The sequence below is a fragment of the Vulpes lagopus genome, chromosome 8, assembly GCF_018345385.1.
Source record: "Vulpes lagopus strain Blue_001 chromosome 8, ASM1834538v1, whole genome shotgun sequence".
Classification (NCBI taxonomy): Eukaryota; Metazoa; Chordata; class Mammalia; order Carnivora; family Canidae; genus Vulpes; species Vulpes lagopus.
In genome coordinates this window covers 58,921,928-58,941,333 of record NC_054831.1, presented here as the reverse complement: position 1 = coordinate 58,941,333, position 19,406 = coordinate 58,921,928, and the positions used below count along the sequence as shown (strand labels likewise).

The window sequence follows — 19,406 nt, the reverse complement described above, 5'->3', positions numbered from 1 at the left end:
CACCAAATAAGAATCCATGACTCCATACTGATTTTTATACAAATGGGGAGAAGGAAGAGCTCTTCCTTACACTGCCTACCAAAAAACAGAGAAGGAACTAAAAAATTATTAATGGACATTACAACTAATGAGTGAAAGTTTGATAAGAAATAGAATACTTACATAGTCTCAATTTCCCCACAAATTACTTATTATTATTATTAATTAAAGCTACATTACACTGAAGAAACCTGAATGGTACCACTCCTTAACCAAGCAAAAAATCAACATCACCAATGATGAGACAAACAGCATGTGCCTCTTCATGTATCACTTCTGTGGTATTCCTGCCAAAAATGTACATACAACCTGAACCTAATCAAGAAAAAACATCAGACAAACCCAAATTGAGTGATATTTTACAAAATAACTGGCCTGTTCCCTTTAAAAATGCCAAGGTTGTAAAACAAAAAGAAATGTTTACTAGCTGTAAAATGAATGCAGTATCTCTAGTTGTTCAAATATTTACTGAGCAACTACTATGTGCCAAGGACTGTCCTAGATAATGAGAATATTATGATGGGCAGGACACACACTGTTCCTATCCTAATGGAGTTTATATTCTGGGGGAGACAGACAACAAATAGGCAAACAAAGTGAGGTAAGAAAATGATAGAACTGCCACAGTGATGAGAGTTCCTTTCCCTGAATTGTGTTTCTAGGGATAGACCCCCGAGGAGGTGACACACAGGTTGCCCAGGAGCCAACAAGGTAGTTATCTTTGGGAAGATCTTGCAAAGTAGAAGCTATAACAAGTGCACAGACCTTGGACCAGGACAAGCTTGGTAGTGTGACAAACATCAAGTAAGTCCTTGTGGCTGGAGTCGCTATATGAGAAAGGAGATTTATGTGGCAAGCAGGGACAGAATAATGACTGTGAGCCATGAGGAGGAGTTTGTGCTTCACTCTAACTACAATAGGAGCCAAAGTAGGTTTTTACGCAGGACAGTGACATGATCAACTCCACATCTGTTAAGGGGAAAGAGACAGGATTATAAGAAAGAACAGCCTGAAGAGAGTAAAGCAAAAGAAGCAATTAATAATAATAAGCCAGAGAAACTTGCTCCATCTTCCCAGAGATTCCTGCAACCGCAATACAGAGTCTTTTTTCTCTACCAGATTCTAACAGGAAATAGCACTATTACCAAATCTAAATCTACAATAATGGTGTATTATGTGAGTAATACATTAGGATAATAATTGGAGTAGATTTTTCCAGAGCAACACCACCCAACAAACCTACTGAACCCAAGTTAAGTGGACCCTGCCATAATCAGAATCACTCTTCTGGTCTCCACATCCACCCTGCCCCAGCGGCACTTGCCTTGCTTCCCCCATTCAATATACACCACCAGCTTCCCCACTCAGAGACTTCTGAGAGCTGTTAAGAGAGCTATCTACCACACAGCAATTCCCAGACAACTATGTCAGTCTCAACTTTTAATCAACAAAACAATGCTTTAACATATATAAAGGTTAGCATTTACCACATACTTAATCTGCTTTAATTGCTGCTACTACTGGACTGCTCAAATCAAACTCTAAGGACAAAACTCAAAACTAATCACCTGATTAATCTACAAAGCAAAAAGAAAATTATACCCAGGAAAGGCCTTCAGTGTCTATCTTCATAATACAAAATATTTTACAGCTGGGCAGCCCAGATGGCTCAGCGGTTTAGTGCCACCTTTGGCCCGGGGTGTGATCCTGGAGACCCGGGATGGAGTCCCATGTTGGGCTCCCTGCATGGGGCCTGCTTCTCCCCCTGCCTGTGTGTCTCTGCTTCTTTCTCTCTGTGTGTCTCTCATGAATAAATAAATAAAATCTTTAAAAAAAAAAATATTTTACAGCTATGTCAAAGTATGCACTGTTTTTAAATGCTATGGAAGTAAATATGCAAAAATGTCAATAAAAATCTTTGCTTCTTTATAATTTATTTAAATCAATTAGAGCCAAAAGCATAGTTTATGTGAAGACACTAAATGGGCAGTTTTAGAACAGAAGAGAAATGCTAATTTCAAGTTACATAAACTGCTAAAAAAAAAATCTAAGATAGGAAGGTTGAAGGAAAGTTGACAGATGTTCACAGCATAAGAATGTTTTGTAAAAAGTAGATAAATCTGAAATTTATAAGGGGCAAGTTCAAAAAGAAAGAGAAATAAATTGTAATTTTATTCAAAACTTACTGATCTTCTAGCTTTCGAGTTAACAAAAGTCTCAAAAACATTTCTGTTAATTTCTTAATATAAACAATCATGTTTTTCTGCTAAGGTTGGTCTTGTCAAAAATGAACTCCCCGCTGAGTTTTACCTAAATTAATTCATCTTAGGTCTACTATTTTGGGAGTATATTGGGAATGTCTTAGGAAAACCAAAACATGTATTTTAAAAACAAAATATGAGAAAATTACTTCTAACTGTCCTTCACTGGGCTTCCCCCAACCATTTACTATCCTCTCCAACCTCACCCCTTGTATTCATTCCCCACAACAAACAATGGTAAGTCTTCCTGTCCATACTCAACCTTGACCTTCACCATGTCATAGATGACTGGACACCTTTCACAGGGGGAGCCATCCTATCAACTAATCTAAGTGAACTCAATCATTTCTCTTAGGAAATTGGAACAGAGCTTCTAGTCAGTCTTTTGCGGACCTAGAATTGAAGACATTGAGGTAGCCATTTGCTACCATGTATAGAGGAAGAAAAAAAAGCTATTTTATAATAAAGATTCACAGAAAAATAAATAGACATAGAGAAAGATAAGATCAATTAAAACTGACAAGAGAATTTAAAAGTAAAATATTGAAAGAAATAGCTGCCTCAGTTCCTACAAGCTATCTAACTCCCAATTCCAAGTAAGACTCAGGTATGTTCTGCGCCATTGCCTTCTATAAAAATATCCTCATACACTTCCAATAATACTTCCCTCCCCGGTTCCCCACCCAAATCAGTTTTAGGGGACTTCTGCTACAACCAAAAGAAGTTTTAATTAATGCTTGTGGTAAGGAGTCTCCAATACAGTCCCTAAAGTATCTCTAGGTATTCACATTCTTGTGTAACACCATTCCCTTGAATGTAGGTTGGATTTTAGGGATTTAATTCTAACAAGCAAGCTATGATGGAATATTACTTCCAAACTTGGATCATAAAACAGCTGTGTCTTCGATCTTGCAGGTCTCTCATGCTTTCTTTCACAACACTTGCTCTGAGGGGAGGCAGCTACCACGCTGTCACTAGTTGTGTGATGCTGAGGAGCAATCCCTCTTAGCACCACTGCTGTTATCTGTAAAGTGAGGATCTCTATGGTACTTGATTGTATGAATGTTCTAGGATTCTATAAAGGCTATTTTCTCATACTCAACAAAAGCAGTATACTGCTTTCACAGGTCTGAAAACATCTATTCTCTCTCCCACATTATACCTTTGAGTAGTCATTTTACAAAATCCAGAATGTATGCAAAATGCACAAAACTGGTCTCCACATCCATCAATTATGAAATCTTTTAGAATCAATGTCTTCTTAATGTGCATAATTCATTACATAAGATGTTTGGGAATTAAGCCACCAACAAGTTCCACATTCTGTTCTGACTTCAGAATTAACCTATGTGCCAATCCACCCTGGCACCTTTCAAAAACAGAGTTTCCTTCTGCCTGCAGCACACTTCCTGCCTCTTCCCCACTCCCATCCCTCTTGCCCTTGCCATAGCCTTCTCTGACCACATCTCCTCATCAACCAGGACAGAGGTAATCATTCTGGCTGCCCTTCTATCTCTGTATACTGCAATCATCCATTTGCATATCTGTCTCCCCTTAAAAGATCATTAGGACCTTAAGGGCAAGGTCCAAGTTATATTGATCTTGCATTCCCAGCATCCAGTGGGGAACATGGAACTTAGTACTTGGGAGGAACTTTTTGTTTGTTGACCTAATGAAGAACTGAACCTTAAACTCCTGCGGGGGTGGGAGGCAATCAAATTCTCACACTTCTTAAAAATGGCCCCTCTGCAGAGCCAGCACACCTATGGACTGACCACAGTAGCCATGACTCTGAGCCTCATTGCAGGCACCGAATTCCCCCCTTAAGCATTAGAAAATAAGCATCTCTCAGCCAAGACTTGCCTACTGAATTCCATTTTCTCTCCAACATCTTCTCTCTGTGGTTGAAGAGAACACATTCTAGAATCATTTCCACATAAGGGATTTACCACTTACTAAAATGTTAATTTAAAAGGAAAGGAATTCCTGTAACTTCTCTGCTGACCTAGGCCCTTACAGTAATAGCATTCTGCTTAATACAATCTCTTTATCTACAGCGAGAAATCCAAATGAAAACCTGTCACCACTTCTGGACTCCGGGAAAAAATAGTAATAATAATTTTGTGCTCAGTTTTCAGCCACCTCACACACTGATCCCACCATCAGGATTAACGGTTATTTTCAAATAAAAAATCAATAGCAAGAGACAAGTATTCTAGATAAAAAAATGGAATAAAAAAAGTGAAATAAAGGCCAAAAAAACATATACCAAGCATCTATCTTATAACAGTACTGAAAATAAGATGAATTATTTAGACAGTCAGAAACAAACAACACAGCTAACTTAGATCTCTGTGATCATTCCCATCATAAGCTGGCTAAACTGAAACACCAAACTGTACAATGAGAAATGGCTCCAAAAAATGTTAAGCTAAAGACATTCAAAGCAGCATTGGTCTTTATTAAGAGAATATAATTTCCATTCATTATAAATACCCCTTTACTCACAATACCTTAATAATGAGCTAGTTACCCATTCACCAAAAGAGGTCCTCTAAAGGCACCTAACAAGAAGCATTTTTGTTCATCTTGTTCCAATGCTTTTGTATGCTTAAAATGAAAATATCTTAAATATTCTATAACCATAATTTTCTGTTTCAGATTTATGCCCCTGGTCCCCATGCTAAGAGCCCTTATGTAAGTAGTACAAAATATGTTTTGTCCTATTTTCATTTCGTGCAAATAGGCTTTGTATACATTTGCATTTGAAAACCAAATGAAAGAACTCAATACATTTAACTTGGGTAAGGCTAGACCTTCCCTGAGAGACTTCATTTCATGGCAACAGGCATATACACTAGGGTTGGTTAAACTTTAGATTCACCCTTAAAATAATACTTAATGTCACTTTGGAGAATACAAAAAGAAAAGAGAGAATATAACCAAGGTCTAGCTGTTTCTGCATGGCTTAATATGATCTAATGAGTTTATCTTCCATATCCCTTCCAGGTGTGCCAAATGAACAAGAAGCGGTTCCTTCTTATGACTCCCAATAATGCTACTAAATGGTTCTGCAGACACTGACAGCCCCAGAAATAGTCACAGCACCGAGGACTTGGTCTTCCCACCATTCTCCCAAGAGCCTTTTCAATCTCAGACTAATGGCTCCAGCAACCCAGTTTCCCTGTGTTTTCTAACAAGGGTGCTGAAAACCACCTCTCTAAATGAATAGCTGTACTTTTATAATGATAACATTTCCTAACAAATAATAGGTGCTATATGGACACAGAAGGGCTTGACTATACATTTTCAAACCTCAGGCTTTTGGAAAATATCTTCAACTTCATTAATCACTTCCAGGGGTGCCTGGATGGCTCAGTCGGTTGAGCATCTGCCTTCAGCTCAGGTCCTGATCCTGGGGGTCCTGGGATGGAGCCCCGCACTGGGATCCCTGCTCATTGGGGAGTCTGCTTCTCCCTCTGCCCACCACTTATGCATGCTCTCTCTCTCTCTAATAAATAAAATCTTTTTAAAAAAAATTTTTTTTCAAGTCACTTCCATTTGTATCTTTACACTTTTATATCTAAGGGACTGACATTTTGAGTTCAAATATTTTTAGAGGAAATGTCTGTCAGGAATACAGCACCACCACATTTTTTGGAGCATTTTTCCTCTAGATAAGCTACAAATCAAGAGTTGAATCTTCAACCTCTATTTCAAGAAGCCAATACCAGCATTTCCTTATTCCAGCAGAAGTGCCCTCAGGTAAAGAAAGTGACTCCTGAAATCAAATAACTGAAATAGGTACCTCCCTAAATATGTTTCCTTAAGAGTATAACAATGCAACACAGATGCAACCAAGAGGTTTTTTGTCCCCCAAGGTTTCTAAGATGTTCTTAAATATCAGACAGCTGAATCAAACACCCATTCTGTTCACCTCAGGAGGCCACGTCGTCAAGCTGTTGGTTGAGATTTCAAAAGGTCCACAAAAATACTAAATTGTACTGAACACTTGTCAAACCCAGCCAAAGCTACTGCAGAAAACACAGATCAAAGAATTACAGCTTCTAACAGGCATTCCATTTTTGTATTCCTCATCAAAACAGATTCTCAAAAGGAAAGTCTACTGTTAGTACTATAAAATATGAAAACCCACACACAGAACTAGCTGATTTTTAAAACTGAGTAAAAAATAAAAACTGTTGGCTAAAAGAAGAAAAACTTACCATACCTTTTTGTATATTACACTAAAAAGAAAGAGAAACTAGAGGAAAAAGAAAAGAAAAGAAGAGAAATCATAAAGGAAGAAAATTAAGTGATTTTTTTAATTCATTTTTGAATTCAAGTAAAGAATTTACACACCTTCTGGTACACACAGAAAGCTATCCTAACCAGCCATTGTTAGATTTGCAAGCAACGTCTTTCCTGTCCATCTTAGAACAGGATGCTAGTTCTAATGAGTTCAAATGAACAATGCAACCCTTTGCAAAGCTGGGGGAGGAGGGCAGAGCATAGATCACATCAAGTCCAGATCACCCCTTGGAGCTGCGCAGCCTAGAGTCTATGAAGTTCTACACCCCACCCCACCCCCACCCCCTGCCTGAATGTGTCAAAGCCAGGGACACAGCAAACCATTTGGAAGTTGCTTTACTGTTTCCTTTTCACCTTGAATTCAATGGTTCTCAGGGGAAGTAGAAGGAGAGTTGCCTCCTTAGGGAAATTATATTTGGCAATGCAAGGAGACATGTTTGGTGTCACGACTGGGGATAGGAAGATGCTACCAGCATCTACTGAGTAGATGCAGTGATGCTGCTAAATATCTTACAATGGACAGGGCAGCCCTCATCACCAACAAAGAATTATCCTGTCCAAAATATCAATGCCAAGGTTGAGAAACTCTGATATAGCTTAAGACTCCTGCTTTACTACTGCTTTACTGGTTCCTGAATTTTACACTAAGAAGCTAGGCTCAGTGAACATACTTTCACACGTGAATATGACTAAACAAGATAAAACCCATTTATGAATGTTACTGTGAGGACTAAAAAACCAAAAATTATATAGGCAATTTATAGACTGTCCTTCTCTACTGGACATCAATATTGCAGTTTGACACCGTATTTCGAATCATATTAATTAAAGCCAGATACAGAAAGAAAAGGGAAAAGCATTCATCTGATGCCTTGAACTATCAACATTCCATGCCCAAAGTGAATACACAGATCTAATCTGAGAACAATGGCGACTGGGGGGAAAGGACAAGGCTGCATTAAGCCATGCCTACGTGGAGGTAGCTGGCTGCCATCTAGCAAACTAATGTCACACTTACCTACTGACATGAGCCTTTCAAAGGTAACTCAGCCAAATTTTCACTTCAGCCAAACACTCCTTCCCACAATTCCTTTCATTCTTTCCTTCTAGTCCTATCACAGTGTTGTCTTATAAATACCCAGGCACAATAATAAATTTCATTTTCAAAAAACTCAACAAATGTTCTCTCAAAAATACTTATTAGTTAAATGAAAGAAAAAAATATTGTCTGGATATCAAGTTTTCTGGTTTCATGTCAGAATTCCTCTCCCAGCAGAACATCTCTCTCAATTCTGAAAGTCACTGCCAGGCTTACTATCCATCTCAAATCATTCTCAACGATGCAGAGGCACCCAAACATCACCCAATATAAAAGCAACCAATCCACTTCTGATGCCTATTTCTTACGTCTCAGGGCCTTGCTAGGCTATTACAAGGCATGCTGTGCTGTCTTGCACCTGGGTCCCATCTTAACGATGCTGCCACAGTTCCTCCCCACCTCCTCTGCTCAACACCCAGAGGCTGCCAACAGCTTCCTAACTTGAGTTACCAAGTAACCCTCCTACTGCAGAAGAGAGCTCTACAAACAGCCAAGCGTGCTCAAAGAGCTTGCATGGTGCTTAAGATACATGGCCTGTCAGAAAAAAAACCATCTTCCACAGAAGCAAATGGTTTGCAAAGCAAGAATATGTTTCCCATCTCTTAAATTTATCCCTAAGTGGTTAATACTTAAAAGTCACACATTTGAATACCAGCTTTGCTAGGCTTCCTCTGCACTTCTACAAAATTAAAGAAATGGAAAAAAAATCAGACAGATTTATTTTATTTAGAAAAGGATCAAATATATGCTCAAGTTAAAGTGAATAAACGATCTGTATCTCTTCAGTAACATCAACTTTAGCTTTCAGGAGGCAGAAGGTGATCTCTAATGCTATAATAAACCCTGTTTTACCCATGCTAGTTTTTCAAGCAAAACTACACATCAAAATAACAGTCCATCACTTACACATAGCTGGAGGCTGTGGGAAAATAAAATTACCCATATAAACTTTCAAAAGTAATCCTCACTGTAAATAATCTCTGATGAATTTGTGAGTTTGAAATTTTTGAAACTGAATTAAACATGGTATCACAACTTCATTTCTCAACCTGGACTTTGACTAGGTACACAGAAGCCCTAAAACCTACTCTTTTAAGCAACTATACAAAGTCTGGATCCAGGGGTCCCTGGGTGGCGCAGCGGTTTGGCGCCTGCCTTTGGCCCAGGGCGCGATCCTGGAGACCCCGGATCGAATCCCACGTCTGGCTCCCGGTGCATGGAGCCTGCTTCTCCCTCTGCCTGTGTCTCTGCCTCTCTCTGTCTGTGTGTGTGTGTGTGTGTGTGTGTGTGTGTGTGTGTGTGACTATCATAAATAAATAAAAATTAAAAAAAAAAAAAAAGTCTGGATCCATACCTAAAAGCCAGAGATAGCTTAAAGGATGATTATGATTACACTTAATGGAATAGATGTAATCAATTAATATCCTTAAAAACTGTAGATTCACTAATGGACAGAATGCTAAATTTAGAGTGAAATCTTTTCTTGAGAGACAAAAAACAGATGTTTTAACCCATCCATGCATGCACTAATTCCTCTGATTAATGGTAAATTTGCAGTGAAACAAAGAGTTTACCAAATATAATCAAAATACTTTTAATAACTTCTTTTTCCCTTTTTGCCCACCAAGAACAGAAGCAACCAATCACAGGAAAGAATCTGTTTATAAAATGTTTTAAACACATCCACGGGTTTGCAACACACAGCTATATTACATATGAACTCTCATGCAGGGTATTTCCTATACTTCCTCCTTAAAGCCAGAAGGTCTATAATCAGAGGTGTCCAAAATAGAAGTGACTTGCATTTCATCATCCAACTAAGATTTTCTACAAGGCTCACAAAGCAAACTGGCAAGGATGCAATTGCAGTTGCTAACAATTATCTTTAGTGTACTCCTGCTGTACTTTTCTCAGTGCCAAAAGCCAGCTGACATGTCTACAGATGCTAGTAAAGCTATGCTGAGCATGGAACCCACAATTATCATACCCAATGAAGCCCCGCTATATCCCAAGTAGGGAGTAAAGATCACAAAGTGATGACCCAGGAATTAAAATTATATGTAGTAGGTAATGTGGCTACAGATTATTGTTAACCAACTTAACAATAATTTTTTATCAAAGTAGTATAACTATGGGAAAGTAGACACTTAGCCCAGAAATGTTAGCATCGTCCAAATATTTTAGAACTCCCTTTTTATTACTTATGTTCAACTTTTTGGCCATACTAAAAAAACAAATCAAAAATAAAAGTTCCAAAAAAAAATAAAAATAAAAAAAAAAATAAAAGTCCCTTAAAATAAAAAATAAAAAAATAAAAGTTCTTGACAAAATCAAAATTAATATATAAAATGTCAATATTCTGACAAAGGTGAAGAAAAAAAGACTTCAAGGTTTTCCAATCCAGTATTTTAAAGCAACCTTCCTGGCAAGGTAACAGAGATGTCCAGAGTGTAGTAGTCTGTAGCTAACCAACCCCTGAGATGATCTCTTTTCTCAAATTCACCAAGACTTTCCAGGCAAAATCTTGTTGATCTGAAGTATCTGTCAATTTGTGAGTCAACCCTCAATTGAAGCTTTGAAACATCCCTTTCCTCCAAGAGGCAGACAGCAAAAAGAGGCACTAGAAGAAGTAAAAGAGCCATAGAAAACAACTACAAACAGCATAAATGGGCCAAGAAAAGGAAAGGAAAAGTGGGTTAGAGCTCTCTGCAATTGTGAATCTAGCTAGACTTCTGGAAAGAAATGGCTACAAACAGCCAATAACCTGTTTTGGGCTATTTGAGCTCATTTTTCAGTGCATGAATTCTCCTTTACTTAAAGCAGTATTTTAATACAATAAATTTATGCCTTAAAACCTTCTCTGAAGAATTAAAAAAAAAAAAAAAGCACCCTTCCCTCAGCCTTCACTTAAGGATACATATTACCATTCCTAGGAACTTCCTTCCCATGACACAGTCAGCGGACCAGCTGGGTGGGCTCCATTCCCTTCAGGAGTACCACTGCTCACTATATGACACCATGGTGTGACTCTGGAGAGATGCAACCCAGAAAACCAATAAATGTTTGAAAGAGTCGTATTCCTATTCCAACTTCTACAGCCAGCAAGCTTCCCATTCAAGGTCATACAGCTCTATATAACCTCATCCTATCCACTTTAAAATTCCATTTATCCTTCTGGCACCATCTTATGAACCCTCACTACACTGATGTCTCTGTTAGGATGAGCCCCTCAGGCTTCTAGCTTCTCTGCTTATGGAAAGTTCAAACACAGTTGCTGTAGATCTTGCAACACAATATTTCATGCAAGAACATCAACATGAGTACTGTGTTCATAATAACATACATTCATCGAGTACTTTCTGATTTATTAAGCATTTTAGCCTCATTTTGGTTTTTATTTTAGGTACCTCAGGGTATAAGGCTAGGCAGTAATTTTAAGCACATTCTTCTCAAGCAGCGAGGAAAGTGAGGCTCAGCAAGATGGAGGTCCCATATTAAGAAGACCCTGTCCTGGATTTATCCTTATTAAGTCCTACCTCATTCTTCAGGAGACACAGGGCAGAATACAGTTGAGTCTCAGAGCACAGAGAAGAAACGGTTTCTGACCAAGACTCCCAGCAACAAACTACTCAATGTTCCAAGATGATGCAAAATGTGGCAGGGAACATGAACTCTCTCCTTCCTTCCAACTACAAGCTGAAAATGATACTGAATGCATGATATCAGCTACTATGGACTCACCTCTGCTGCCTATATGTTGACTCATGAAAGGATTCATCCTTTGAGGTATGACAAGCATGATACCATCAAGAGCACTCTTGTGAAAAATACCAAATGCTGCTTCCTGAAAGTAAGCCCAATATGACATACTTGGAGCTACATCCCTGACCTGGTGTGACTAAAACAGAATTTCAATGCCACTCACATGTCTTACACCTTATTTCTTTCCGTTTGGTTCTACCCCTTCCTAGATAGGAATGAATTCAATCTTTGTGTTAACTTCAGCCAGAAATGTGAAAGTAATTTATCTCCTTAAGATAATAAAGACTTTCAAAAAAAAAAAAAAAAAAGATAATAAAGACACTCCGCTTTGTAGAAAAGGGTGAGAAAATCTACCATTCTACAAAATTATTTAATCTTTGCCTCTTTCAAAAAGCAGGCAGAAAAGTAAAAATCCTAATCACAAAGTATTGCTAGCTCAAAGCGTACAGACGATGAATGAATGTTTTAAAGCAAAGTGGACACGGGCCAGGCACAAGGACAGGGGTCAGTTTCTAGACCCAGGTCATTCCCTAACTAGCTGTCACAGGGCCGTTGAGATGTGGAGCTCTCGCAAGTAATAGATTGAATCCTAACCCTGACACTAACTAGCTATGAGACCGTGAGCAAATTTCTTAACCATTCCAGTCTCAATTTTCTCCCCTGTAAAACAGGAAGAATGATATAAAGATTAAAAAAGATAACACAGGTCAAGTAATTAGCATAGCACTTGGGCCAAAGTTAGCACACAGTAAATTCTACTACCCTTGTCCATGCTCTGCATGAACTGGGCAGGAAACTGTACCTCTCCAAGATTCAGTTTACTTATCTGTAAAATGAGGGTGAGAGTAAATGACTCCAAGACTCTAAACTAGAAAGGAAAATAACTAAGTAAAGGTTGTGGATTCCTCATCAGTGCTTTGGAGAATGGCCCCCTCCGCAAACCTTTAACATGCACCTCTCCAATCTGCCTAATACATGTCAGTCCATGCTCAGTCAGAGTGTCTCCACAAATCTTGCAGGCAGTGCAGCTAATATATCTTAGTATGGAATGAAAATCCACAGATAGAGTTTTGCCCATCAGGCTGGAAATGGTCAGTGGGTCTGAGACACAAGAAGAAATCCAAAGAGATGACACTGCATATACCCAAAGAAACCAAGATCAGTCATTTAAGCTAATAAAATAACGTGCTTAGATTATAAATTGCTTCTTTCTCCCCCAACTCTTGTAACAGTGAGTGCATTTTTTTTCTAGCTACCCTTCCCAGACCTAGGATAAGCCCCTTAGGCTTCTAGTTTCTCTGACTATAGGAAGTTAAAACACTAATTGCTGTATATCCTAGAACACTTCACATTTAATAAAGAAAATCACCAAGAGTGGCTAAATTGCCTATGTTGCAATATGCATATGTGTATGCATATTTATGCATATGCATAAACATTGCATATGTTTATTAGTACTTTTTGGTCTATAAAGCATTTTGGCCTCATTTTGATCTTTAAGGATGTAAGGCCACAGCTAAAGCCATTCATCTGAACAGATAAGGAAAAAAAAACTAAATATATCACGTTGTTAAACAGACTACCATTAGCCATGGTTTATTTCAGGTTAGTTTTTTTTTTTTTTCTTTTGTTATGCTTTATAACCTTTAAGCTTCATTTTCAGGATTTCACCCTACTCTCAGGTTAAAACACAAACAAAACCAAAAAGTTTCATATCCACTCTACTTTCATTATTACAAGTCTTGGTCTTTCTCTACTTCCCTCCTGCTTTTCTCATGCAATAAATACACATGATGTTACTTTGACTCCAACATCCTTAAGTTGTTGGCTTCACTCATTCATTCAAATACAGAGCGTCTTCAGGGTAAAAGGCACTTAGGTTACAACAGCAAACAAAAATGTTCTATTGAAATTTACATAGTAGTAGATAAAAATAGTTATTATATATGTATATACTTACAATGTATATTACAGATGATTTCTAAGAAAGAAACAGTATTTCAGAGAATGTATACTAGAACTGCTGATGAGGTAACAGGAGAGATGTTAAAGGAGGTGGTGAGGAAGGCCTCACTGAAAAGAAGGAGGCATGAACCAAGACTGTAAGCAGTCAAGAGTTAGCCAAGAGGTAACAAAGAAAAATATTCCAGGCAAAGGGACAGAACAAAGTCCTTGGGGTGAAAGCATGTCAGGTGTATTCAAGGAACAGCACTGAAGGATGGATGCCAGTGTACCCAGAGTGAGCTAACGAGTTGAGTGAAGAAAGCAGGCAGCTCACACAGAGCTCTGAAGTCCATTGTAATGACTCCATCCATGGTAAAAGTCCATTGTAAAGCTTTTACTTGGTATGAAATAAGGAGTCTCTGCAGTTTTACAGCAGAGGAGTCACATGTTAAAAGTTTTTAAAAGGATCTCTCCATGGCTGCTATGCTGAGAACAGACTGTAGTGGGCAAAGGTAGAAGCAGGGAGATCAGTTAGGTGGCTTAGCTCAGATGAGCAGCAGGAGAAGTTTAAGTGGTTAGATTCTGGATGTATTTTGAAGGTTGAGAGCCATTCTTTCCTAGCAGATTGGATACAGGATGATGGAGAAACTGGGTTGTCAGAGAGAACAGCTGATCTACACAGGATGAAACTGCCGGCAATTATTTTGAGGCAAACTAGATGTTACAGGCATTCTCTCCTGATTCACTTAGTCTCAATTAACCTTAAATTCTCTTTTAAGTCCACCCCTTTTTCTCTCCTACAGAAATAATCTAATCGGGGAAAACCAGTCTATTGAAGACAGATGTTTCTTTTCAGAGAAACTGTGGCTAAGACTGCAAAGACACACACTTTACCCTAGAAAGCAACCCCAGGACTAATTAATGTTTGATAGCTAATCAAGCAACAATGGGAAGTTTCTTTTTTATTTTTTTTTTTGAGCATTGTGTTTTTTTTAATTGTTTTTTTAATTAATTTTTATTGGTGTTCAATTTACCAACATACAGAGAAACACCCAGTGCTCATCCCGTCAAGTGTCCACCTCAGTGCCCGTCACCCATTCCCCTCCAACACCCGCCCTCCTCCCCTTCCACCACCCCTAGTTCGTTTCCCCGGGTTAGGAGTCTTTATGTTCTGTCTCCCTTCCTGACATTTCCCAACATTTCTTTTCCCTTCCTTTATATTCCCTTTCACTATTATTTATATTCCCCAAATGAATGAGAACATACAGTTTGTCCTCCGATTGACTTACTGCACTCAGCATAATACCCTCCAGTTCCATCCACGTTGAAGCAAATGGTGGGTATTTGTCATTTCTAATGGCTGAGTAATATTCCATTGTATACATAGACCACATCTTCTTTATCCATTCATCTTTCGATGGACACCGAGGCTCCTTCCACAGTTTGGCTATTGTGGCCATTGCTGATAGAAACATCGGGGTGGAAGTTTCTATATGTCAATTACTGACCGTATGACTTTGGGCAAGTCATTTCTCCTCTCTCTGCCTCACTTTTTGTCTTAAAGAAAGGACAATATTATCCATAGGGTTATTGTGAATACTAACAAGCAGAGCAGCATCTGGCACAGAGCAAACAATATCTAAGGGCTACAAGCATTACTACCACTGTCGTTAAGTCTTTTTGTTATTTCTCAATCCCAGAATAATTTTATAAGAAATACCTAGGGAGTTAGTTGATGAGTCTCATATACATTTCCAAAAACATGAATTACCTAACACCACAAAGTACTTTGTACTTTGAGTACAAAGACAGGACAAGTTGCTGGTAGGTGTCACAGAAACCTAACTGCCCTAACTGCCCTGACTCAGTCACTGAAACACTATAGGACAAATATCACCCATTGTGTTTTGAGCAGGGAAAACATAAATTCAAACCTTATGCCTCTGTGATTTTAAGAAACTGACCTATCACAGAAGCCCCATGAACTCCTCTGAATCTTCAATTCTATCTGAGATGTCTTTAGGAATAAAGATGGTACTTGAGCACTTCAGTTGTTATATACTAGAATAAAGAATGCTTCAGTAGTAGTTTTTAAATGTCTACTAATCACCTATCAATATAATTCAGAAGTCAAAATCTATACCAATATGCTATTTCTATATGCTACTTAACTTAAATCTGTTGTTCTCTTCTCCCAGCTTGATACTGAATGAATTTCTATGGAAAATGTCCCTGAACAACAGACTTATCCAACCAGGGATTCTCAATCCTACCTATATCTTCGAATTACCTGGAGAGCTTTAAACATACTAACACCAAGGCCTAGTCCTAGATTTCTGGTGTAATTGAAACCAATGTTGAGAAACATATTATAGGTAAATCCTAGAAGTATTATTTATTGAATTTGGCAGAGAAAATATCGTTTAGATAGTAGATTAGGGGATGCCTGTGTGGCTCAGTGGTTGAGCATCTGCCTTTGGCTCGGGCATGATGGCAGGGTCCTGGGATGGAGTCCCACATTGGGTTCCATGCAGGGAGCCTGCTTCTCCCTCTGCCTATGTCTCTGCCTCTCTCTGTCTCCCATGAATGAATGAGTAGATAAATAAATAAATGTGAATTAGTATTTCGGTTCAAACTAACATCATCAGGGCAGCCCGGGTGGCTCAGCAGTTTAGCGGCGCCTTCAGCCCAGGGCGTGATCCTGGAGACCCGGGATCGAGTAGCGCGTCGGGCTCCCTGCATGGAGCCTGCTTCTCCCTCTGCCTGTGTCTCTGCCTCTCTCTCTCTCTTTCTCCTCTCTGTGTATTCTCATAAATAAATCAATACAATCTTTTTTAAAAAATAAATAAATAAACTAACATCATCATATGAACTAAGTTCTGGAGCAAGAAGACAGTACAAGCCTAGATTAGAAATCTTTTTAACATGCCCGAGAGTGTCTTAAACTATCCTGAAATTCCAAAACCAGATTTGGTGGTCTTCCGAAGTTTTCTCAAAACTACTTGAGACCAAATCTTAGATTTCTTTCAAATGAAAGAACACATAATACTATTCTCTTTTTGTCTAGCAAAATCCTTCTAAGACGTAGTGCCAAATACCTGGTCATAATTACTTTTTTCCTCTCATTTCCTTACTATAGTCAGTAATAGCATGCAGCTTGGCTCTAAGAAATATACATCTTCCTGTATTTTTTAAATTTGTATTTAAAACATAAAGCTTCCTCCCAATATTAGTGCACAGCATGGAGAAATTATTTCCAAATGTTTTTTGCCTGTCAGCGTTGTATAAGACTCGGTAATGGCTTTCTATAATAAACTCCTGTATTCATTCATTCCTTTAAAATATAATACTTATTAAAATCGGTACTATATACTACACATTTCTTTCAACTGCTTGGACCATACCAATCATCAAGACAGTCCAGACTTTAACACCCTTCTAGATGACTTTAAGTGCATTAATTTAAAGTATAACTGTAGTTCAAAGACATCTAAAGAGTAGGTTGAGATAATGGAAATCTATTATAACTACACCAGAATTATCACATGGAACCCTAATTTGCTAAGTGCCTACTATAAACCAGATGTTACATTAGTGCCTTTAAGATACAGTACTCCTTTAATAAAGTTGCTGTCCTGCAGAGATGACATCACTATTTAGAAAAAATTAAAAGAGGCCAAACAATGAGAAAATCCTTTCCTTTAGCAGAGTTTAAATTTGGTTTTCCATACTAGAGGGAATTCTCCATTGTAAAGCTGACTTGTAATAGAGTTGTGTCAATCCATTCAGACGAGAAATTTTTCATCTTAGTTGAACTACACCAACTGTATGAAGATTTGGGGGTTAAAAAAAGAAAATCACGTTGCATTAAGAATATATTTGCAAAAAAAAAAAAAAAAAAAAAAAGAATATATTTGCAAGTTCACATTTTAAGTTGAAAATTATGTAAATTCAAGCATGATGCATAAACTACCTATCCATGATAAGCCAGGTAGCTTAAGGATAAACTGGTACTAAGGAATACGCTGTGGAACCAATAACATGAATACACATCACCAGGTGCAGCGGTCAGTCCTTTATCCTCCCTTACAAACACTGGTCCACCCATCGCTCTGCTCAGTCAGAAACCCACAGGGCAGGGTTCCGCGCCAGGCAGACCCCGGGTGACAACCCAGAGCTGTCTCCAAACCGTTTGATGACAACTGAGTTTGTTGTGTGTGTGTTTCAAGTATTCAGGTGAATCTAGTTCACTCCAATCCTGCACATACCTCCCGCCAGCCACAAAAAGGAAAAAAAATTAAGTTTTTAACGGAAATAAGGAACCGCCCGACGGGGTCCATGTGCAAGTTTCCGGGGGAAGCCGGGGCACGCCACCCCTGTTCTCCCAGCTCCAGGGAGACGGATTCCGAGCAGGGATTCACTCATTTCCGCCAAGTAGCATCCAGTCCCTCCGCCTCCGAGAGGACGAGCGAGAACCCCCGCCCAGCACCGGCCGCCCCCGCCCCGCCCCCCGCGCTCCCCCGGGCCGCGCCCCCCCCGGGCCGCGCTCCTCCCCGCCGCGCGCTCGGGGTCCCGGGACCAGGCTGCGGCCCGAGGGCAGAGGCCGGCGGGGCTCACCGTCGATGTTCTCCCGGTCGCTGATGTGCTGCAGGTTGCAGCCCGTGTCCTCGCGGCTCAGGTCCGTGTCGGGCCGGTAGGACTCCAGCCGCGAGTGCGCGTTCCTGCGGAGCTTGGGGCTGGACGACACGCAGCACGACGTGGTGTTCCCCATCGTCGGCGGCCCCCGGCTGCGGCGCCTCTCGCCTTCCTCCCGGGCCCGGGGCGCGGGGCGCGGGGCGCGGGCGGGGGCGTGCGGGGGGCGGAAGCGGCGGCCGGCCCCGGGTCAGCGGCGGCGGCGGCGGCGGGTCCTCGCCATGGGCGGCGGCGGCGGCGGCGACGAGCGGCGGCTCCCGGCTCCCCCCTGCCTCGCTGCGCGCCCGCCCAGGTCCGCGGGCCTGTCCGCGGCGGAGCGCGCTCGGGTCCGCGCGACTGCGGCCGCCGAGCCCAGCTCACCCCGCCGCGGCCATGGCGGGCGGCGCCGCGCAGGCCGCCTCACCCCCCGCGCTTCCCGGTCGGCGCCCGGGTCCCCGGCGGCGGCGGCGGCGGCCTGCGAACAGCTTCCGGTTCAAGCGACGGAGACGCGGGTTCGAGAGGGCGGCGGGGCCGGCGGGCGGGCGGCGGGACGGCCTCGGGCCGGGCGCGGGGAGCGGGGGAGCGGGGGAGCGGGGGAGCGGGGGAACCGGGAGGCGGGGAGCCGGGGAGCCCCGCGCGGCGAGCGAGGATGCTCGCCCCCGCCCCCGCCCCCTACGGCGGCGCCCGCCGCGCCCCGCCCCGCCCCGCCCCGCCGCCGCCCCTTCCCTCTGCCCTGGAAGCAGATGGGCGGCCGAGGAGGCGGCGCGCCGAGTGCGAGCCGGGGTCGGGGGCCGCCCTCAGCCAGGCGGGCGCGGGGGCCGCCGACCCAGCCGGTGGGAGCTCCGCGTGTCGGCGGCCTCCGCCTCCGCCTCCGCCTCCCCCGAGCCCCCCACCCGGACCAGAAGTGCGCGGCGGGCCTGCTCCGCCCTGGGCCGGGCCGGGTCCCCGGGTCCGCGGAGGGGCGGGGCGGGGCACGGAGCGGGAGGAGGGGCTGGGGGCCGCCGGGGGGACGGGGCGGGGGGTGCGGGGGACGGGGACGGAGGAGGTGCGGGGGACGGGGACGGGTGCGGCGGGGCGGGCCGGGGGTGCGGGGGACGGGGACGGGTGCGGCGGGGCGGGGCGGGGGGTGCGGGGGACGGGGACGGGTGCGGCGGGGGCCGCGGCGGGGCGGGCGGGGCGGGGCGGGGCGGGGAGAGGCTGGGGCCGCGGGCGCCGCCTCGCACACGGCGGGAAAGGGATTGCCTTGTCTTGTCCTGTTTTGTTTTAAGCATCTAAAAGGAAACGGGACCCGGATTGGGGATTTCTCGCTTCTGTTTCGA

General features: G+C 42.0%; 1 protein-coding gene across 1 annotated transcript in view; it reads right to left on the bottom strand.

Annotated features, from left to right (window-relative positions):
* Positions 1-18,318, bottom strand: part of CCNY (cyclin Y) — a 235,029-nt gene extending 216,711 nt beyond the window's left edge. Inside the window, exon 1 of the mRNA XM_041765761.1 lies at positions 18,034-18,318. Coding sequence (XP_041621695.1) covers positions 18,034-18,187 — 154 coding nt within the window. The 5' untranslated portion in view covers positions 18,188-18,318. The remainder of the gene's footprint in view (positions 1-18,033) is intronic.
* Between the last annotated feature and the right edge of the window lie 1,088 nt (positions 18,319-19,406).